The sequence below is a fragment of the Manduca sexta genome, chromosome 26 (assembly GCF_014839805.1).
Source record: "Manduca sexta isolate Smith_Timp_Sample1 chromosome 26, JHU_Msex_v1.0, whole genome shotgun sequence".
In the NCBI taxonomy this organism is placed as follows: domain Eukaryota; kingdom Metazoa; phylum Arthropoda; class Insecta; order Lepidoptera; family Sphingidae; genus Manduca; species Manduca sexta.
Window position 1 is genome coordinate 6,488,824 of NC_051140.1, and position 24,180 is coordinate 6,513,003.

The following is a 24,180-nucleotide window of genomic DNA, read 5'->3' on the forward strand; positions in this document are numbered from 1 at the left end:
GTGCCCGGCCTGGGCCCTGGAAGAAAGTGGGAAGGGATAGTTGGAAGTGTTGGGGAAGAATGAGCTACCATCTTAGGATGGGTGGAGGGGAAAGGGAAGGGAAATGTTCGCGAGACCCTCATAGGCCTCAATGGGTACTTACAACCATGGGGTATACACACTGCACTGTGTGCCTAGGGCCGCGACAAATGTCCCCCCATGTGCATGGGCGTGCATTCGGTGTGGAGAGAATTGCCTCGGGGGGAGCTCAATAGCTTTTTCTCAAAGCTCGGTGAGTGCACGAGCATTAGGGTGCATTAACATGAAATTTTAGCCGAGTTGCTTCCTATGAAGCAGGCACAATAAGGTGCACCATCGCGTTACGATATTGCTCCGCATTTAAATTGCCTCCTAACCAAACGAGGTCTGTTCTTCCAACTAGGCGAATTCCAGCTCACACCAGTATCGTTCTGCCTTAGTAAAGATGAACTTCCTGAAGATTCTGGAGTCGACTCTGGCGACCAGGAACTCGCCCACCACGCACTCACCTTGTTTTTATTTAAATTTCGAACATTTGATTAATGCTTTTCCTACATTTTTTAATTTTAGTGGCCAGTACTTTTTTAAGAGGGTTCTTAAATAGGTTGACATACTTGGCTCGTTGCCTAGACTTGGTTGTGAAGTGTATTATGAATGCGTAAGTTTGTGAAAATGTTTGGATGTTGGTAAGATGTAAAAGGGATGAAATTTGGCACACAGGTAGACCATGTCATGGATTAACTCATAGGCTACTTTTTATACCCATAATTTGCACCTATGAGAAATAAGATAATTTTTATTCCGCTTTTTTAAAATAGGTGGCATTAGCGTTGTGTAGTGTTTTAGCGAGTAAAGCTTGAAGTCGTGTGCAACATCTAGGTAATAAAATGAATTATTTTTCGCTGTTGTACAGTCAGCTACAAAAGTAGCTAAATAAATACGAAATTTTTATTCGTCGTTAAAATGTTGTCTCCATATCAACCATCGTTTTGTGTTCACTAAAATTAACAATAAAGGGACTACTTTATTTCAGATAAAGAAAAAATAACATTTCGATCAAAGTTATATATTAACAAGTTCAGCAACTATACGTTACACAGTAGTCTAGTGTTAGTCAATAGTAACTAGTTGACCGTCTCAGTGATGTAGTTGAATCGCGTGTGTGGTACGACTTCCACTCCAAGGTCTTGAGTTCGCATCCCAGTTCGGACAAAGTAATATTGGGATTTTCTTCTCAGTATCAGCCCAGATTTTTGAGTCGGTGGCCGTAATGGGGATAGGCACGCCATCTATCACACATTGGGACGGAACACACACGGTGAAAAGTGGTGACCTGGTTGCTCCTAACGTTTGGGGATAAAGGTGGGATGAGTGTTTATCTTGACATTGTCTACGCAACAACTTCAAATCTTTATATATTTCAGACTTTACTAAGAAACTACAATACCGGCGCACTATGATAGCTGTATTGACGTTTGTGCGCTCATCAAGATTCGTATAATTCACAACTACGTTAAGAAGCTAATTGCTGTACATTATTCTTAATGTGTCGTGCAGTAAAATTTAATATATAATTTTACAACTCAACCCGGCAATTTATGGCACTGGCTGATGCGTGAACCGCGCCTTGCCAAAGAGAGAAAAAAAAACTCGGCATGTTTCTCGAAATTCAAAAAGGATCGCTGGCCAGCTCAACTTCTACCTCCGGCAAACTCGCTTAGTAAAGTTTTGTACATTCATTTTTATTGCAATATTTTATTTATTGATATATTTATTAAACTGCCTCAAACGAGTGCTTGAGTACTTTGGACATATTGCCAGGAAGAAGAGCGACAACTTCGAGAAACTGATAGTCACTGGCAAAGTAGAGGGCAAAAAACACATGGACGCAACCCAATACGACGGTCCGATCAGATCCGCATCACACTTGATTTATCTATATACAGATGGCCAACAGTCCAGATCGATGGCTGACGGATGACGGAAGCTGGTGAGAGGTGGTCACGACCCTCAGAACTGAGGAGAATGACGCAAGTAGGAGAAGGATATGTATTAAGTAAAATATTTATTTTCGCTTAAGTAAAACTTTTTAATCAGCTACTCATGGCAATACTAGTTATAAATCTAAAAACATAAATGTGACTCGCATTGATTATATATTTTTTGATAATGAATTGAGATTTCACCTCGGTATGATTGTAATCTGTCAAAATGGTAATCATAGCGTGCCGGTAATAAAATTACAATTTATATGTTCTGTATCACAGCCAAAAAAAATCTATGATTATAAATATAGGCAGTTAGTAATATTGACTATTCCGAATACTTTAGACCTGCCTCCCCCTGAACATAAAGGCCTACCACCTATAGCCTTCAAAACGTCGGGAAAAAAGAATAATATCCTTTAAGAATAATAAACCTCGATAAAATCCGAAAAATAGTTCTATTTCAATGTCTAACATTCGTGTAAACATAAAAACTATTTTCTCATTAATCTAGTTATCATCGCACGTTGTTAAGGTTGCTTAGTAAAAGCATTCAAATGCTCGAATGATCGGTAAGGTGCCAAGAATCCAGAATTCATAGAACCAAAGTGGATACATCGAGATTGATTCTGAAAATTCCACTACAGACCGGAATAATGGATCTATATTGAACAAAACTACGAACAATGACAATCTTCGTATTTACACGTCATGTTGAACAGTACGAGTGTTTGTCTGTTATATAAAGTTGGGCGATAAAATTATCAGACGATGAATAAATAGTAGTTTATTATTCTACTGCAGAATACACAATACCATTGATGAACTTATTTCAATATGATGATCATTGTATAGATGGAAGCGCATACATTTGACCGTAATACAGATCGTCTTACATTGGGTGATCTCGATGTGTACATTTAAAATCGTATTTCGCTAATCGATTTTTTCTAGACACAGTGTGCAGTCACTCATCACCATGTGTACTGGAGTAGCTTTTTCAAGTCCGTAATTAATTATAAACATAGCTTATTTTAATAATGGTCATCCGATTCCCATCGATAACGATTCTTTTTCTCAGTTGATCCTCCAAAGATTAATCTTAATTGTTCTTTATCATCCTGTCCTTCCATCGATTATCATAAACATACCACACACTCACATACACACACGACTTTAATCTCCGAAGGGATACAGGTGTAACCAGTGCACCCACTTCTCGCGGTGTGTGTTCATCCAACGACATACTTTTAATCACAGCATGCTAATATTCATAAATATTTCTCTTTGCAGACTGCGCTTGATGTGTTGAGGTGCCGTATTCATTTACGGCATCGCCTTTTTCTTCAAACTTATTCTGTGCATGCGGAAGAGATACCTGAAACATTAATATTATTTATAAGTGGGTGAATTAATCTCTCCTAGCCGAATTTCGGCCACGGCGGCTAATCTCAAAGGAGATCGGCTGATCTTATTCAGCTAGGTACGCATCAGTTATTATAGTGCATAACTGTGTGCGCAATACACAGGTGCACTCTCTGTTCATCGCGCAGGGGCGGCTGCGGACGAAGACTTAGACACTTGCGTCAGAGTAAGCCCGCAAACGTCCCTAATGCGCCGAAGAGGGCCACCGCGGAAGTTTAGCTGGTAGGCCGTGCATAGGTTAGTTGTACATAGGGTTAGAGACTCGGCCCGGCGGTCGCCCGAAGGTCGTCAAAACTCAACGCCGGGCCGGACCGTAAGGCACGGTTACCCCAGCATAACCGCTCAGTCGCCCCCCACGAAGGCTGGGCGGTAGTAATAAGGGACTTTATCAGCGAACCAAAAAAAAAAAAAAATGTGCACTCCTTGTTCCTTCACTCTCATAGTCCGATGAGATGGCAACATGGCTTGATACTAACAACTGCTCCGGACAATTACTAATAGCAGCAACTTTAGTTAATAAAGTGCTAAGAGTAGGCTAGGGGCCGGGTGAATTTTACAAGATAGTATTACCCAGTAAGACATGCAATTATCGGAATATCCCGATAATCGATAAAAAATAAATATTACTTTTATTTTCCGATAAATATCGGTTTTTAATACAAAATAAAAAACTGATTTTTCTTTCGCTTTACTGCTGCTTTCGCTTAAAACGGCTGGAGTCATTTATACATATTTTTTATATAATCTTCAGATTAGCCGAGACGGTGACCATGTGACGTTTGGTGTCGATGGGATAAAAACTTTATTTTGCTTTTGGAAATATTGTATCATCGGCATTTGGTCATAAAGTAATGACAGCCATGTGAAGCCGGGGCGGGTTGTTAGTAACATTTATAACAATACATAACTATCATCTGCCGTATTCGGGTCTTGATAAAAAAATATCCTTAAACGGGAATTTAATGGAAAGGTGAAAAATTTAATGGATACGAGAGATTGGAATAGCTGGAGTAGGAAATAGGAATTACTAAGATTTTAACTTACATGAACGCTATTAGTCCTGGTACAGTCATGGCGGCTCCGAATAGATAAATTGCTCCTGGCAGTGTGTCCATGGTGGCAGTATAGATGGCAACATAAATCGGAACATACATCACTGGCGCCAGGTTTTCAAACAAAACAAATAGTGACGTCAATCTGCCTGAAAATTACAAAAAAAAAAAACAATATTAATTTGTTGTATTATAAATTATATTAATTTATTTACATTTAATATACAAAGCCATATATTGTATTAACGCCTTTGAAATTAATTTTAGTGAAGAATAAACGATTGTTTATACGACAAAAAAGTTAAAACGCGATTTAAAGATTTGAATTTAGTCAGCTATTTTCGTGGTTAACTGTACACCCAGTGGGTACCATCGAGGGTCGCGACAACTTTAGTTGGGCAATGGTATATCTTAATTACACTGGGTCTCTCTCGTCCTGATAGCACGTGCAGTAGTGAGTAGTGAGTACAGTCGAGTCTTCCAGAGTACTTACTTTGTCTAAATAGGATGAAGAGAGAAATATCTTTTTTAATACACAACGTAATACCAAGATGGGTAAGGCCACACATCACGCCTTTATCCGAGAAGGGCTAGACAGAGGCCAAACTAATATACCTACTTTCCAGCGTGCGTATTCCGTCCCATGATGTGAAAGAAGGCGAGCTAATCGCCACCTCGGGCACATATTCCAGACTCAAAACTGACACCGAGAAAACCATTGACGTATCGTAGTAAATATGTATCGATGGAGAAAACTCATTATCACTGTCAAACCTGGGTACTACAGAAGCAACCCTTGCAAAAAACTTTTTTCTGCCTACATCTCCAAGAGGTTCAATGTTTTTCCAACCAACAGATAAACAAGAAATAGAAAAATACATTTCATTTTTAAAAACGGATAGTTCGCCAGGATTCGATGGCTGCACTGTAACTCTCATTAAAGCAGTTAAAAACGAATTATTGGGTCCTTTAACTCATATTTTCAACCTGAGCTTATCTCAAGGTATATTCCCCTCGGTTTGGAAACTTGCAACTATTATTCCAATCTACAAAGGCGAAGATAAGTCCATTCCCAGTAACTATAGACCAATTTCCTTATTGAGTATACTCTCTAAATTGCTTGAAAAGGTAGTCAACAAACGACTGATATTTTACTTGGAGCAACATAAAATAATATCTGATAATCAGTTCGGATTTCGGCAAGGTTTTTCAACTGACGACGCAGTTAATCTTTTGACTAATAATATCGCAGAATCTCTCGATAAAGGGCTGTGTTGTTTAGGCGTATTCATGGACCTTGCCAAAGCCTTCGATACGGTTTCAATTCCGATTCTGCTACGAAAGTTGGAGTGTATAGGAATTAGGGGAACTGCTCTCGATTGGTTTAGTAGCTATCTCAACAAACGCTACCAGCGTGTTAAAATTGGCTCCGCTATGAGCCAAGTTCTGCCAATCTGTTATGGAGTTCCCCAAGGAAGTATTCTCGGACCTACACTCTTTTCTATATACATGAACGATATTCTTAGGCTTCAAATACCTGGAGCCAACGTTGTATGTTACGCCGATGATACCGTAGCAATTTTTAGTGGTCCTTCATGGGAAATTGTAAGAGACATCTCGGAAAGAGGTGTAAGACAGCTAAACGAATGGCTAAACATAAATCTTCTCACACTTAATGCAAATAAAACTAAGTTTGTCACATTTCACAAAACTAGAGTATCTAATCCGCACTCTCTACAAAATCTTAAAATTCATACTTGTGGAGCCAACGCCAACTCACTCCACCTCCAGCTATGTGCTTGTAATACAATTGATAGGGTTGACTGTATAAAATACCTCGGCATTCTCATAGATGAGAATGTTAGATTTAAAAAACACATCCTATCCCTCGTGGGGAGAACAAGGAAAATCATCTACATCATGAAAACTCTTCGTCGTCTTGTCAACAAGGATATACTACTGCTCGTGTACACGGCGCTATGTCAGTCAATTTTATATTATGGCATATCAGTCTGGGGCGGGTCTTATAAAACTAACATGATGGTTCTCGAGAGAGCCCAACGCGCGGTACTAAAAGTTATGTTATCTAAGCCATTCCGCTTCTCTACAGATGACCTTTATAATGAAAGCAAGGTTCTTAGAGTACGCCAACTTTATATTTGGAAGACTGCTGTGTACATGCACAAGAAAATTCTTAATTCTCCGCTCTATCCAGATTTACTCCAGAAAAGAGTTTACTCTGTCCCGGTGCCGGCGGTTCGCACTTCTTTCGCAAGGCGTTTGCCCCTTTACCAACATCCCAATATTTACAACAAAATCTGTCGCGACTGTAACATTAAAACAATGACTAGTAATAATGCTAAACTTAAAATCAAAATATGGTTGCGCGGCTTGGGATATGATGAAACAGAGAAAATCATCACAAACTCACACAAATAAACACAATATACACACAAACATATAATTCACACACACACACACACATACTCACACACTCACACACACACACACATAACTCACCAGATACTAGCTATGTCTCAGTTTAATTTTTTTCTTTTTAGGTAATTCTGTTATCATTTTTCTATTTTTTCTAATTTTTCTAATTTAATCACCCTAATGTACAATAGAATGAGAAAACAAAATGAACAAACTAGTCAGTCTCCACTCAATGATCTTCGCGATACAGGCCTTGAGCCTAGTGCAAAGATCGCTGGTAATGACTCAATAATGGTACAACTATGTTTATTTTACTTTAGATATACCACCTAAGTAATTATTGTACTTTGCTGGGAAATAAACTTTATTATTATTATTATTATTATTATTATTATTACTTTGCTCGACCCGAGGATCGAATCGGACTCCTCAGTACTGCAGTTGTGCCGTAATACAACTGTGCCACCAAGACAGTACACAATACAGTTTCAGAAATTAATACATATATTTAGTTCTTACCCAGTTCTTGCTGGCTTATTAGTTTTGTGTAAATCGATCTAATTGCCAATATTGGTAACATGGCACCGCTTAATATATCGACAAGAGGACCTGAAATGGAATTAAATAATATACAAAAACCATATCACGCAACAAAGTTAGATATGAAATATGACTCACGTGTGAGAAATATCAAATCAGTCAACAACACAATCTCGCGTGTATTATCTGCATCGAATTAAGCCGCATTAATTATATCGATAAAGATAAAAATAAACACATTAACTTTTATCCGAAATTTTTATCAATACAAGGTCCATTCAGCTTGTTCGGACGGTTTTTCGATGAGTAATATGGTTTTTTTATTTGTTTATTTTTCTGTTATACCGGCATTTTATACACCAAACTAGTTATAATAAAAGCTGCTTTATGTGATAATATAATCATCTTTCAATTTTCTCCGTGTAAGCTTAAAAATAGGATATATCTTTAAAGAAATTTAAAATGCTTAGGAAAGATCGAAGGTTCGCAGGATAAGTTTGACTTCGTTCTACTAACGCTTCTAAAGCTAATAAAAGGTCCACAAAAACAATTAGAAGTCCCGATCAGCGTTTAGAAGAGCGAAATCGACCTTTTTAGTTTGACTGCACACGGTACACCTGTTCTTGGTCGTAGCATCAGCTGGGGTATATAGGGCGCCGGGCGGGGCAAAAAGAAACAGCGTCTCCGCCTATGTAGCTTAAACTAAAAATTAACCGATCTTACCCGAATGTACATTACTTGGAAAAGTTATGGATGGAACGTATGTAGGTATTGTATATATACTTCAAAATTATGTTGTTTACTTAGTCTTTTGAAGTGTCGGCGAATTCTACAATCAGCGAATCTTTACATTTAAATCTTGACATATTCTAATCTTGACCAGTTCGACAATTGTATGGCAAACGCATCCGTTGACATTAGTAGCCAGTTGCATAAGGCATTTGTCCCACCGCCCGCGATGAACAAGCAGAGAGTAGAGTTAGAAACTAGATAGCGAACATCGAGAAGCGAGTGTAAAGCTCTGATAGTTTGGTCGCTGGGCTATAGCGAGTGAACGTGCGACGAACGATCACTCGAATTTTAATTATAGAATAGAATAGAATAACCGCTAAGTCTCTCGGCGAGAGTTCTGAAGCCAGTACCTCTCGAATACTTATTATGTTTGATGGCTCTGGCCGCTGCGACAACTAGTTGAGAGAGAGCTCTCTTCGGCAGTGTGCTATCAACTATATACAGGGTGGAATTTTTGAACCGTACCTCGATGGAAAGTACTCTAATTACTGGAAATAGCAAATTTTACTCAAAGGAAATACTTTATTTTTAAAAAGATGCAAAACTGCATTCATAGAATTTTGATAATACACTTGCCACACCCAGGAATTTCCCGAAAATCTGAAAAAATTACCACCTGTTCTTTTGTGTTATTAATGGATACGGTCAATCACAAAGTTCAACTCTCTCCAATAATGATAAGATTAAAATCAAAAAAGGCAACCCATGAAATCTAAATTTATTTTCATTGAGCGGGAAAAATCGAGTAAATTAACTAATTATTTGCTCACAATGTGCTTCATTTTTCCGATACATAAATTTATTCTTTTAAGGAATTAATTTCGAGTAGCTTGTAATAGTAAAATGTGGTGAATACTGAAAATTGTATTGCCATTAAGAACTGAGTTCTTAACTCGCTTACAGTAGCATAGGTGATCTCGCAGGCCATTTGATTGTGCCGTTTGTACAGAATGATGGTTATAAATATAGGTACTAGTGATTCCGTTGTTATGGGCCGGTGCACCATATTGCTTTAGACTTATACGGTTTCGCTCTTCCTCGGGTACAAAATTTAACTAACTTCTTAAGAGGTCTAGTATTTCGAAGATACTGTGTTTGTTAGAGAGTCTCGACCCCTACAATTGGCCCTATCCATTGATAGCATAAAATAACTGATTGTTATTTTTTCGGATTTAAGCCGGTTCGATTTCCGGGTGTGGCAAGCGTATTTTCAAAGATACCTAAATGCAGTTTCGCATCTTTTTAAAAATAAAGGAATGTTTACTTTGTGTAAAATTTTCTATTTCCAGTAATAAGAGTACTTTCCCTTCATGCGCGATTAAATAATTCCACCTGTATACCGGAACATTTTGACATTGCGTTTATAAATGAAATCACATACTTGTCTTTACTTCTGTTAACATTGAGCCGAAAATCATCCACCAATAGGGAATATTTTCATAAAAAATCCTGGTTTTTCTTTTCGGATTATTTGATATGCTTGCAGTTTAGTGCAAATATGGCATGTGCGTGAGTGTTTCTGACTGAAAGTACAACGTTGATGCTGCAATGAATTATCTAGCAGTTGTAGTGGCTCTAGGGCGTATAAAATGTTACTTTTTATTGATATTTATTTAATTCGAAACTTTCACTTTATTATTTTATATGAACGCAGTTTATGAGATTTCATTAAGTAACGCAATGTCAAAATGAATGTATATTATGTTCCTTTTAATCGCACGAGACTTACATCTATTTTACGTTTCTTGAACGAGAAAATAGTCGTCGATACTTAGGTACGGCTTAACCTAAGGCCCATGGACTAAAGAAATTCACTTCCACTAATACATCAGCAGTCGAGATAGCTTCACTCACCCAGATAGAAAATGCCTGAGTTCGGTGCGAAACAATACACAAACGCCGCTAGAATCTTGCTAGTAGTAGATGTTATTCCCAATACGCTGTCGTCCCACTTCAGATATTTGCTGAACAGCAACAAAGATATCAAGGTACCTGTAATGTTAAATATGATAATAGAAATAATAATAAAAAATATAATTAGCAAAATATTTGATTTCCATTCGTGTTTGAAAATTTATTTGTTTTTGAAGTGATTATTTATTTTTTATAGTAGGTAAAAATTTGAAGTAAAAGTAAAGTCGCCTTGACTCACTGCCTATATACGATGACTCACAGAATGATTCATATTTTATATATTGTATAGGGCAACAGCTTTAAAAATTTAATAGCGTAATATAAATCTTCATAGAGTGACGTAGGGATTAATACTTAGATAAGAGATTACTAAATAAATGTATGACGGTAGACAAAGCGCGTAATATAGAAATGGTATAAAGCATAACAATTTAAGATTTTTTTTAACATAACACTACGTTTGTTAGCTTGGTAAGGGTCGGTTTATACAAATACACCGGATTTTTGGGTGAGTGCTTTAGGCGCTCGCAATCCTTAAAGATTAAGTGGCCATGCTGAGGACAATCCACTAACGGGTTACGAACCTCGGCTCAGAACGGTCACGGGGAGAGGATGAGACATCAACGATTATGGATGCGCGTAGTCGTAGCGAACCTACACTCAAACAATTACCGTATTCGTAGGCACGGGGGCCGGAACTATGAGAAGGGTCGGGGGACGGGGAACGCGGCGTGGATGGAAGTGCGGTCTTGTGGAGTATAATTATTTCAAGAACTCGATTTTACGACAAATAGCCAGAGTTGTATCGCCCACGACAGTGGATCTGTTAGAACTGAACGTAGTCGTCTCAATATAATATAAGCATGAATATGTTTTCTGTCGTTGATTGAATGATTGGTGTGTATCTTTAACCGTTTACGCAGTGCACGCAACGGTAGCTCTCAAATGGAATACATTTTCACAGTTTTTGCAATTTTTTTTTGTTGATGTTTCGCTCCTATAACGTGATGTGTTACAGCCTATAGCCTTCCTAAATAAACGAGCTATGCAACGCTAAATGATTTTTTCAATTCAAACCAATAGCTCACTAGATTAGCGCGTTCAAAAAATCTCTTCCGTTTTATATACTAGTATCATCATTATCATCATCATCATCATCATCATCAGCCACATAAAGTCCACTGCTGAACATAGGCCTCCCCTAAAGATTTCTTCCAGACGGACCTGTCGAAAGCGGCCTGCACCCAGCGTGTTTCTGCGACTTTTATTAAGTCCTTTGTCCACCTTGCAAGTGGACGACCAACGCTGCGCTTGCTGGTACGTGGTTTCCACTCGAGAACTTTTTTGTCCCATCTGCCGTCAGTTCTGCGAAGTATGTGCCCTGTATACTGCCACTTTAGTTTGCTAATCCTCTGGGCTATGACGGTGACTTTCATTCTACTACGGATCTCTTCATTTCTGATTTGATCGCGTACAAAAATTCCGAGCATAAAGCAGTCACATTTTTACACAGGTTTTCCGGAAAAAAATTCAGATTGCAGGGTTTCTATTCTGTGTTTTAGGGTGAAACGTGACATTCCAAGTCATCGATTTATTCGTCAAATGTTAGCAATATTTAATAATTTTTTGGGATATTTAGGGGTTTAAACATTTAGTAGGTAGGTTTAGATATTTCTTGTTGTGGCGGTACAAGTAGTGTATACACCGCCGTTTCATCAACATCACCGGAACTGCAAGATGATCGACGCATTGACATAATTGTAGTTATAACGCATAACAATCACGCTAGATGGCGATAGATCATTCTGACCTGCGATAGAATTTCCGCGACGCGCAGCATATATACCACCTTCGAATAAGAACCGCCGGAGGGCCGCGGCCGGTCAGGCGCAACATCTGCCTTCCATAGAGGAACGCCGCTACAGTGGGTGTGTACACTAATTGTACTGCCACAGAAGTAAACACACGGACTGCTGAATAGATTCATACAGAATTTAGTCCATAGATAGGTAGATCACGGCTTAACTCTTATATTATACTACTGTGGATATTTTTATACGGGTAAAAGTCTTACACATGAATTTTATGTGAGCAGCAAAGCAAATTAAAACTTACCAATTACACTCATAAGGAAGCTGTAGGTCTGGAAGAAGCTGAACTGTACTTCATTCCAATTAAAACGATATCTAGTTACCATATATAAAGTTGCCATTTCCCCTAAAAAATAATGAGATTGAATAAACGACTAAGCAATAATTCAAGGAATTGGTTATTATTGGTTTAAGATTTTAAATTTATCGGAATAATCAAGTATTATGATGGAATTAGGGACGAATTCCGAGCGTGTAAAGATATCGGAGTGCAAGTTTAGATTTTGTGAAAATTTTTTCATTAGCATCTATCTAGAATCTAATAATCTAATCTAATGTCCATTGAAATGTTACATTTTTTAGGCCTTACCTTGCGTTTTTTAGAGGACGCAATTTTATTTTTTTGAAGTGTAGGGGGGGTCAGTGTAAAGCTAAAACCAAGTTTGTGGGGTCGCCACCCTTGTCCCACGGCCGCCATCTTGAAAATAGGGGTTGAAATGGTTTTTAAGATGTATCTCTTAAACTATTTATGTGACAAAAAAAAATTATAAACATTTTTTGTTGCAAATTCAATTCTCTACAACTTTGGTCCAGTAACTTTTTGTCGTAGAACTATAAATAAAAAAGTTATAAGCGAAAATGTTAAGAAATTTAATGTGAAGCAATGTCCATTGCAACGTCATCAGAACGTGTCTTTTTAAGGTTTATAATACTTTTTTTTGTACTGTCATTAATACCCAAATACCCAAGGGACCATTAGGGAACAAAAGAACATCTGCCTGCTATTATTATTATTATTTCTAACCTCTCTTATTGTAAGAATAGCTGATAATATTGTGTTGAAGTTATCGTTCAACTTATATCTTTTAGTTGTGCTATATATTTCTGTACGTGCGGATGTATTTTATTCTGTTTTTAATTGTGAAGACAATTTCGAATGATTTTAGACACGATTTTAACTTTAGTGAAAACTACTTTTTTCTTACTGTACATATTGCGTGTTATTGTTATTACGTGGACAATCGAATCGATAATGTTATTCGTCGTCGCAGCAGCAGCTCCAGTAGTTTATCGTCAGTTTCAGAAGTTCCAGAGCCAGGCTTTGATTTTGTAAACAATTGCTTCATCTGTGCCAAAGCGATTCAGGATCCAAGTAATTCGCGTACAAGCCGACAACCGCGGGTTTGTGTTGTACGTAATGAGAGTACAAAAAAAAGTATTATGAACCTTGTAAACACACGTTCTGATGACGTTGCAATGGACATTGCTTAACATTAAATTTCTTAACATTTTCGCTTATAACTTTTTTATTTATAGTTCTACGACAAAAAGTTACTTGACCAAAGTTGTAGAGAATTTAATTTGCAACAAAAAACGTTGATACATTTTTTTTGTCGGATAAATAGTTTAAGAGATACATCGTAAAAACCATTTCAACCCCTATTTTCAAGATGGCGGCCGTGGGACAAGGGTGGCGACCCCACAAACTTGGTTTTAGCTTTACACTGACCCCCCCTACACTTCAAAAAAATAAAATTGCGTCCTCTAAAAACGCAATCCCAAATGTAACTTTTCAATGGACTAAATAGAACGTATCTACGTTCTATTATTATTTTGCTCATAATAATTGACAGAAGTAATTAACATAAGTGGTTCTGATTGTAACCTTGCGTACATTATAATATAAGTAGATCCAAAAAAAACATCGATTAAAAGACGGTGACAGTACTAATTATAATATTAAAAATTTAGAAATACAGGCGTTGTTATTATAAGTTATGATAAGAAGTGGGAGGAAATATTTTTAATAGAGATAATTTAATCAACTTACCAATGAAAGGTCCGTACATGAAAGTAACTGTACCAATTAATATCAGCAGTGTTTTCCTTCTGTTATTTTCTGTCTTTTTCCAGACGATAGCCAAAGTTTCTTTTATAGTCCCTAGGTTGAAGAAAGTCCTCAAGAAGTGAATCACCCCTCTACCGTCGTGCTGGTGGGATAAACATTTGCATAATAAGCATGTGCATGTGACTAGTGTATATGCAATAATTATGGTATGAAAATTGATCTTTAGTATGTGTATATGACTATCCAGAAAAAATATGAATAACCAGTAAATGTTTGGTTAATGGTCAATAAAATTGTACATATGTCGTGTACATGATTGTAAAAACATATTATGTGTGTACTTGGTACTTATTTTCGGTCTACTGTCACAAATAACTGGCACTTGAAAAAAAAAAATATTGCAAAATGACTTACCTTTTTATGTTCTTCCGTTCTAGCTTGGTCAGATATGTAAAATATAAGATAAAATAAATTTATAAGGTGCAGAACTAGTGCCGGTATGAATATACCATAATATCCACCATAGTTTAAAACAATACCCGAAATGGATAAGGCCAATGGCATACTAGCAAACGTTGACAAGTTTACAAAACCAATTCTGTGTGTTCTATTTTCAGGTGTCGTTATATCGCATATGTAGTTCATCAGTGCTAGGAACATAACACCGGTGCCTCCGACAATACTTAGAGAAAATACATCAAAAAATATGTAAATTTCCAGACGGATTTGATAAAAAAATATCACATTAATTATGTTGTTCAACGTATGTGCTATTTCACCAGAAAGGCAAGCCAGCATTATCACTTTCCTTCTGCCTGTCGCGTCACTCCATCCACCGACAAATATTACCACAATACAAGGGAGTATCGTTTGTAGAATGCTTCTCCATGATACCTGTGATGCATATAGCTCCTGGACCATTCTCTCATAAGGTAATAAATCTTCTGCCCCATCCTGGGCTCTGAGCGCATCGCAGATCTCGTCGTCCAATCCTAAATTTACTCGGCATGCTTTTTCTAAGCCCATGGTTTGCATGGCTACTCCTTGTAGAACATTCGCAAAAATGACTAAAAATCCAGTCACTTCTACAGTTACGTGGCTCTTGACATATTTGACTCGTTGACATAATGACATATTCTTGTATTCAGTCGGAGCTGGGCTCCTATCTTTTTCTGTCATAGTAGCCTTTTCAGCTTCCATTATTGATAAAAAGTTAGTCGACCTCTATTTGAGATGATCAATCGTATTATGAGAAGCATAAGCTCATAGTGCAAAGTTTTTATAGATATTTGCTTGTGATAAAAGTAACACGTGAAGATAAAGGTCAAGATAATATTATGTTGATAGGACCTTCCGTAAAGAGCTTTGTATGAGAGTTCCATTACTCATCTCTTTTTATCATATTAATCGATCAATATATAATAATTATCTTTTTTAAATATACCAATTAATTTGTAATTCAGATAATGTCACATTAGTCTTTATTTAATTGAACGATATAACAGCCGAATGTTCCGTACACTGGAATAGGAGCCAGCGTGCATTTGGTACACAAAGTAATTTTACAATCAATCTTCTTTGTAGCAACCATTGGGACAAAACACAAACAAAATAAATAACATTTCTAATGCGCGGTATTATTGCTAGAAGCAATCTATCTCTTTCAGACAACTTTTGTAGAGAAAGAACTAGGAATCAATGGATAAACATTTTGTTCCTTAAAAAAATAATTAGTCTCTAAACAGTGTTTAGTCTGTTTCTGTGTTCACTTCCTCTAAGCCACGGAATGAATTCTAACCTGGGTTTTACTGTATTTTTAATTTTTATAATTTTTATGTGGCAGACTTTATGATTTGGCTCTGTTTTTAAAAAATATTTTCCAAATTAGATATATTTATTTATACTGCGTAAAATAACCTTTTTCACAAAAAAACTGTCCATCCGTCCGTCTGTCAAGACCCCTTTTCTCAGGAACGCGTGGAGGTATTAAGCTGAAATTAATATCAAATACTCAGGTCTACTGTCCCTTGGAGCTGTGAAAAAATCAAACTTCTAAGCTAACGCAATGAAAAGATACGGCTGTTTATGTAGCAAATTTTCGAAACTCGCAAGGGAATCAAAACCTACAGGGTACTTCCTGTGAACTCAGAATCTTGAGCAACATCTTACGAAGCAACGTCTTATAGTACAAATAAAGGAAAAATTGCGGATTGAAAACCGTAAATTTTTAGTTACATCATATAATAAAAATATTTTTAATAATTTTAAAGTTACTACCCCTTTTCTCATGAACGCGTAGAGGCATTAAATTGAAATTCATATCAAATAATCAGGTCTATAATATCTTTAAGCTGTAACTGTTACGTAGACAGAAAGGGGACGAGTGAAACGACTGCTAGCGGAATGCACACTCATTTATTGAGCGATAATACGCGGATCATTAGCCAGTGGTGGGCGCAGCCACACACACATACACAACATCTCTCCCCCAATACAAAACTATATATATTTTTTTATTCAATTACTTATAATTAAATCTTGGGATATTACGTAACAACATACGTGATAAGGGATTATGCCTCGCTATAATTGGCTCGGTAATATTATTCTGCTGGGTGTTGTCACTGCTTTCCGATAAAGCCTCTTGAGACGTCTCCTCTTCGACGCCGAGCTCATCTGGAGGAGAAGGGGTCGCTGGTTCGGCAGGCTCACGTGACTCTGTATTTGCCGCTAGTGACGGCTCCGTAGCGCCGATAACCTTTTCCAATGCCTGTGAATCGGCTTCCTTTTCGCCTCTTTCCGCATCAATGAAAAAATCGACCGATACTGGTGATAGACTTCTATAGTCGCGTTGAGGCAACCCTTTTACCTTATCATTATGATCACATTCACAATTATCCCAATTTCTGCTTGTATATAAAACTAATTGATTTTTGTGCTTCCTTATTTCTATTGACGTTTTAAAGTCCTTGACTAAATACATTACTTTGCCAATTCTTTGAACAATGGAACCTTTATTCCAATAATATTTACCGTTAATAATGTTTTTATATAGTACCTTATCCCCTATCGAAAAGGTTTGTTTATTATTACCGCCATGTGATTCAACCTGTAAACACTGTTTATGTTTCACGATATTAGAAAGGTTAGAGGGGGGTGATGCGACAGGCCTCTCTCGACTAAACAAGTCTAAACGCGATCTGAGATTTTTACCATAGACTAACTGAGCCGGTGACATTCCTGTGGTACTATGAATAGAATTTCTGTATTCAAAAAGATATTTTAATAAATTTAATTCTGTTTGCCGCACTGTAGTGTTCAATAACATACATGATTTAATCCCCTTTTTAATAATTTTGACATAACTTTCAGCCTGACCGTTGCTGGCTGGATGGTAAGAAGGTGACGTAACGTGCGAAATACCGTTACTATAACAAAAATTTTCAAAAACCTGGGAAAACGAAAACCGTGCCATTGTCGCTGACTATAGTATGTGGTACCCCGAATCTCGACATGAACTCATAAAGTTTGTCGATCACCGCAACCGATGTAGAAGCGGTTTTCATATTGTATACTTCCACCCATTTCGAGTATGCGTCGACCACCACTAAAAATACGCTTCTGTTGATTGGTCCCAAGAAATCGATATGTATCCTGTAGAACGCATGGGGCGGGTATTCCCACGGGGAAATAGGGGCACGCGGTGGGGATGGTTTTAACTGTGTACACACTTCGCAAGAGTTTATCATTTTTTCTAGGGCATCATCTATGCCCGGGAACCAAAACCGTGCTCGGGCTGCGGCTTTTGTTTTTACTATACCCAAGTGTGCAGTATGTAATTCAGAAATAACCCTCTGACGCAACTTTTCTGGTAACACTACCTTGTGGCCTCTCATAACACAACCATCTTCATAGGAAAGTTGCACACGGCAGTTAAAATAGGGTTTTATTCTTATGTCTACCACTTTTTTAGGCCATCCGTTTAATATGAATCCAATGATTTTTAGTAACACACCATCCCTCTTTGTTTCATCGCGTAAGTCACTTAGCCTCACGGGCAAACTGCCATCTACTACAAAATTAACATAAGCCGCATGATCAACAGGTGACGGCGACTCGCAAAACAGTGAGTGAACGTTGTCCGGCGCGAGCGCCGCCTGCCCCGCCCCCGACACGCTACTATGTAATTCTGCGGGCAGACTAGCACGCGACAAATAATCCGCGCAGTTATCTTTACTACGAACGTATTCTATGGTGTAATTATAAGCACTGAGGAATAAGGAATATCGTTGGAGCCTATTAGCTGATACTTCTGGAATACCTTTATATGGTCCGAAAATCGATATTAATGGCTTATGATCCGTTCGCAAAATAAATGGTTCCGACCTCGCATACAAATATTGGTGAAAACGTCGAACCCCGAATATAATAGCTGTGGCTTCCTTCTGAATTTGGGCGTAGTTTTTTTCTGCCGCGTTGAGAGTACGCGATGCAAACGAAATGGGGCGTTCAAACCCATCGCTTCCTACCTGTGACAGGACTGCACCTAAGCCTGTAGGCGACGCATCTACTGTTAGAATTAATGTTGCTTTAGGATTAAAATGTGTCAAGACTTGTTCTGAAGCTAAAATTTCTTTAATCTTATTAAAAGACTTATTATGTACCGAAGTCCAAGTCCATTTAGTTTTTTTCTTCAGTAAATCATACAATGGACTTAAAATACTAGAGGCATTGGCAACGAAATTCCTATAATAATTCACTAGTCCTAAAAACGATTGCAATTTGTTTACATTAGTGGGCACGGGTGCATTAACTATGGCCTTAACCTTTTCTGGGGACTTTTTAAGACCGTGTTTATCTATTTTATAACCAAGATAAAAAATTTCGTTCTTAAAAAATTCGCACTTTTCCTTTTGCAAAACCAATCCCGCATTTTGTAGTCTGCTTAAAACTGCTGTAAGTCTGCGTACATGTATCTCCCGACTGGGTCCCGTTATAAGGATATCATCTAATAGACACAAAACTCCCTCCATGTTGCAAAGGATTGACTCCATTGCCTTTTGAAAAATAGACGGGGCACTTGACAAACCGAAAACCATTCGTGTATATTTAAAAAGGCCACGATGTGTATTAATGCAAGTGAGGTTTTGGGATTCTTCGTCGAGTAAAAATTGGTTGTAAGCCATAGACAAATCAATTTTAGAGAATTGTTGGCCTCCGTATAATTTTGTAAAGAGTTCATGTACTGTTGGCAATGGATATTTTTCTACAATCAGTTGCTTGTTTAAACTCACAGAATAGTCTACGCATAGCCTAACGGTACCGTTACGCTTCAATACGGGCACAATAGGTGACGCATACTCGGAATGTTCAACCGGTTTTAATATTCCCAATTGAACTAAGCGATCAATCTCTTCGTTTATTTTATCTTTTAACGCGAAAGCAATAGGTCGCGCTTTGAAAAACACCGGGTTAGAGTCCGGTTTTAAATGTAATTTAATTTTATATTTGTTAAATGATCCTAATTTATTGGAAAATAGATCTGGAAACTGCGATTGTAATTTTTGCAACAAATTTTCGGTTTCGTTGATATACATACACGAAATAAATTGCAACTTGAACATTGAAATAAAATTTCTACCTAATAGTGGCGGCCCACCTTCTCGCACGACGTAAACATCAAGGTCGTGTGTCTGTCCCGAGTATGTGACGGGTAATCGTGCTACCCCAACACAATTAATTTTATTACCAGTGTACGTCAATAATTTTTTATTAGTCAGGGATAATGGCACACTTGTAAAAAATTTATTATATAAACTACTCGAGATTACAGTTACTGCGGAACCACTATCAATTTCAAATTTTAAATTTACCCCTAAGACTGTCACCGTCTCAGTCATAGGTTCGCCGTATGCGCATGATATTTTCAAAACCTTACCGTCATCACCCTCGTCAACCTCATCCGTAACTATGTAATTCACTTTATTACACATTCTTTGAAGGTGACCTTGTACGTTGCACTTTTTACACTTGTATTTTGCAAACCGGCACTTCGATGACGTATGGTTTGAACGACCGCACACCAAACACTTGTCAACGGAAATTGTTTTACTTGCAGCCTTCTGGTTGATCTTGTACAACTGTTCTGGTTGCCCCGCGAGATGCGCGGTAGCCGCGGCGACCATACGCGCGCTCCTGATCGTCTCCGCTACCTCGATGGCCTTAGCTAGGGTTAGTTCTGCCAAATCTTGAGCAAACAACTTATTCCGCTCATGTCCAGGTAACATCCCCATTACGAACCGATCACGCAGGGTTTCTTCCACGTTGCTAAACCCACAGTGAGCTGTTAGCCCGCGGAGTCGCGCAGCCCATTGTGTTGGAGTTTCATCGGCATGCTGTGATGCTGCGTAAAAGTTGCATCGTTCGCCGAACCCACAACGTTTCGGCGTGAAGTGTTTATCTAGTAGCTGTAGTATGTCTTCAAAGGGCACATCCTGCAGCTCCTTGGGTAGGGCAAGGTCCGAAGCGAGTTTGAAAGTGCCATCGGAGAGTGCGCTTAGCAGTATCGCTCGCCTTTTGGTTCCTGTCGCGTCACTGGTTTCGGTAATGTCGTTTGCTATATACCATTGCGCTATACGACCTTTATAAGACTTCCAAGACTGCATTGTATGGTCAAACGAAGATAAAACCCCAAATTGTAAACTCGACATTTTTTTTTTTTTTTTTGCGGTAGGTACGTCCTCGTCGCCAATGTTACGTAGACAGAAAGGGGACGAGTGAAACGACTGCTAGCGGAATGCACACTCATTTATTGAGCGATAATACGCGGATCATTAGCCAGTGGTGGGCGCAGCCACACACACATACACAACAGTAACTAAATAACTAAATCAAACTTCTGTGTCAACGCAATCAAAAGAAACAGCAATTTAAGCCGCATATTTTCAAACTCGCGACTACTCGTAAGGGAATCAAAACCTAAAGGGGACTTCCAGTGAACTCAGAATCTTGAAACTTGGCATGAAGCAAGGTTTTATATTAAATTTTTAAATAAATAAAATTTTTAGACTTTAAGGTTTTTGGAAATTATTTAATTTATGCTCCTCCAGCTTTCCATATTGTTATGTTATGAATTTCATTTTGCAATAAAAATACCATAACTATGACTCGATTGTCGCGATGAGTGAACTTTTACTTACCTACAGGTTTGTACGGAACCCTCAGTGCGCGAATCTGACTCGCACTTGGCCGGTTATTTTATAATCTAATGAAAAACCTTTTCCGCTACAAAACATAGTACGACATCAGCATTATTTATCACTAATTATAGTATAGTAGTAGAACTAGCGGTTCCGCCCGCGTGATAAAGTTTTTCGGGCTAAAGTTTTCCGTTATAAAAGTCACGCTATATATTTTCCTGGGAGCCTGTACTCTTCCTAGGGTCTCAAACAATCTCCATATCAAATTTTATCGAAATCCGTTGGGTAGTTTTTGAGTTTATCGCGTTCAATCAGGCAGACAGATGTGGCTGGGGTCTTTGTTTTATGTATTTAAGTGGAACAATTCGTCATTAATAATTGTTGCATATCTGTAACAGTTTACGCAGCGGACGCAACGGAAGTTCTCAAAACTAATAAATTTTCCACGTTTTTGAAACATTTTTTATTATTGCTCCGCTCATTGGTCATAGCGTGATGATAGATAGCCTATATAAATAAACATCATACATCCTCGATAAATGGGCTATCCAACACTAAAATAATTTTTCAATTGGAACTGGAAGTTCCTGAGATTAGCGCGTTCAAACAAACAAGCAAACTCTTCAGCTTTATATAATAGTATAGACATAGATTGTTGGGCTAAAAAGTTGCCTATATGTTAATTCTACTGCGCGCCAAATTGCATCAAAATTCGGTCAGCGGCTTTAGGGTATATTTATAATAAATATCAAAAACTTTGGCATTTATATAAGGTCCTTACATATGTTTTTGTTTGCATGGGAGGAATACAAAGTCATTTTTTTTTGTAAACTACTAGCGACCCGCCTCGGCTCCGCACCAGTGCAATCTTGATACTAATATGAGGCAGTGTGGAGTGGTAAAACGGCCCGCCAGCCGCCGTGCTTCTGCCTTTTAAATCACTGATATCTTCTAAGATAACCATTTTAATGAAATGCTGTTAATGGTAGTTTTGATCGACATGAAATGTAGAACGTATTGGATGTATTTTGCCGTGTGGTGTCCGGCAGAGTAGAATAGCATCAACCCATTACACTTTTGGGTGTCGTACAAGGCGACTAATGTATAAAGCAGACCATCTAAAGCTTCCATAGGCCAGAGAATGGGCAGCAGCATTTTCTGGTATGCTCCATTCACTGCGATCGCCAACCCGCTTGCCCAGCGTGGCGATTAGAGCATTACCTCCCAATGATGGTCATCATTTATGACCGTTCATGAACGGCCCCGAGTTCCCGGTCGCCTCACCAAGCTTGACTATGGTAGCGGTTACAGCAACGGTGGGGCACGGGGTGCTAAGAATCTCCAGGTTACGGACGGCTACCACACATTGACCTTGGCTACGTATAATGGACGAACTCTGAGGCTCAATGAACATCTAGCCGAACTGGAGGTAGAGTTAGAACATATACGATGGCATGTTCTGGGGTTATCTGAAGTCCGTAGAGAGGGGGAGGTCACAGTAACTTTGGAATCAGGCCATGTACTCTACTTTCAAGAAGTGACAGCCTTTCCCAGGGCGGTGTCGGATTTTTCGTCAATGAGGCCCTCACTGGCAACATTGCGGAAATATCCAGTGTGTCGTCACGGGTAGCGTACCTCGTACTCAAACTGACCGAGAGATATTCTCTTAAGGTCTTACAGGTATATGCGCCCACCACCACACACTCGGATGAAGAAGTGGAAGCTATGTACGAAGACATAGATAAATCCCTGCACAACACCTTAAGGGCCCACTTCAATGATGTCATGGGGGATTTCAACGCCAAAGTGGGAGTACGCACGGACATCGAATCGGTTATGGGGCCACATGGTATTGGAAACAGGAATCACAGGGGACAGATGCTGGTCAACTTCTTAGAACGAGAAGGGCTGTATTTGATGAATTCGTTCTTCAAAAAGAAGCCCTAGAGGAAGTGGACCTGTCAAAGCCCCGACAGCGTGACTAAAAATGAGATCGACTTTATCATGACGGATATACAGAGATGTCTCGGTGATCAACAGGTTCAACACTGGAATTGATCATCGACTGGTACGAGGCACTCAGAATATAAACTTTAAGCTGCAACGCACCCGTCTGATAAAGTCCACGCTACGGTCTTCTCTGTTCCAAACTATTGCAGGGCCCGAAATATTCCAAACGGAACTTCAAAACCGATTCGATGTGCTGGAAACCGAGTGCGACGTTGACGAGGACTTAAGTAGAGTAATGGAAGTCTTAAGGGATATGAGTAAAAGGTTTTGTCGAAATAGGCATGCGGGCAGGAAGTCTAAACTTTCAGACGAGACCCTGGAACTCATGAGAGAGAGACGCACAAATACACACAGGCCGCGGCGGCAGATCAGCGCACTCACGAAATGTATTCGCAAAGCGGTACGACGGGATCTTCGGGGTTCCAATAGTACGACAAAACGCCAATTTTATATGTAAGGACCTAATAATATTAGTCCAGATGAGAGTTTTGTTAGTGGTAGAGATGGGATGTATAATTTTGTGCGGTTAGATTTCCCGATTCTCTTCACCCCTCTCGACCTCTTTTATTCCTTTCTTCATCGATGACCGAACCCACGTCATAATTTTGTTGTTGTGGTTATACAATACCTACACCTGTTGTGATAAATTGTAACAAAGTGAGTCATTCGTTTTCAGTAGAAAACTGAAAAATGACATATTATCTCCAAAACGATAAGATTAAAGACATTACTTTCAGTTATATCAGTGAATAAGTATTTGATAATAATTTAATGCTCGAGTGATTAATATCTGACTGTTTATTATATTATATCAGATGAGAATTGGTTAAATTAATGAATTTTTCAATTAATATTATGCGATCTTTAAAT

General features: G+C 38.4%; 2 protein-coding genes and 1 pseudogene across 4 annotated transcripts in view; 1 reads left to right on the forward strand and 2 right to left on the reverse strand.

The window, feature by feature from the left end:
- Nucleotides 1-1,068: 1,068 nt before the first annotated feature.
- Nucleotides 1,069-24,180, reverse strand: part of LOC115453089 (solute carrier family 46 member 3-like) — a 32,058-nt gene continuing 8,946 nt past the window's right edge. For 2 of the 3 annotated variants that reach the window (XM_037443265.1, XM_037443263.1), the window contains 6 exons: nucleotides 14,084-14,243; nucleotides 12,278-12,379; nucleotides 10,103-10,240; nucleotides 7,436-7,525; nucleotides 4,473-4,629; nucleotides 1,069-3,381 (listed from right to left, as the gene is read on the reverse strand). In XM_037443265.1, coding sequence (XP_037299162.1) covers nucleotides 3,330-3,381; nucleotides 4,473-4,629; nucleotides 7,436-7,525; nucleotides 10,103-10,240; nucleotides 12,278-12,379; nucleotides 14,084-14,102 — 558 coding nt within the window. In that variant the 5' untranslated portion in view covers nucleotides 14,103-14,243 and the 3' untranslated portion in view covers nucleotides 1,069-3,329. Of the gene's footprint in view, nucleotides 3,382-4,472; nucleotides 4,630-7,435; nucleotides 7,526-10,102; nucleotides 10,241-12,277; nucleotides 12,380-14,083; nucleotides 14,244-14,515; nucleotides 16,034-24,180 lie in introns of those variants that run through there. The other variant, XM_037443262.1, reaches the window with a different exon arrangement.
- Nucleotides 17,132-21,059, reverse strand: LOC115452094. The gene is made up of 2 exons (XM_030180549.2): nucleotides 20,040-21,059; nucleotides 17,132-17,219 (listed from the first exon to the last, which is right to left on the reverse strand). The coding sequence occupies exons 1-2, from the start codon at nucleotides 20,809-20,811 to the stop codon at nucleotides 17,206-17,208; spliced, it is 786 nt and encodes a 261-aa protein (XP_030036409.2). The 5' UTR covers nucleotides 20,812-21,059; the 3' UTR covers nucleotides 17,132-17,205.
- On the forward strand, nucleotides 22,544-23,767 carry LOC115452096 (annotated as a pseudogene).

Bases quoted from the DNA above. Each gene is read 5' to 3' on its own strand.
- LOC115452094 (XM_030180549.2), bottom strand. From the start codon at position 20,811: ATGTCGAGTTTACAATTTGGGGTTTTATCTTCGTTTGACCATACAATG.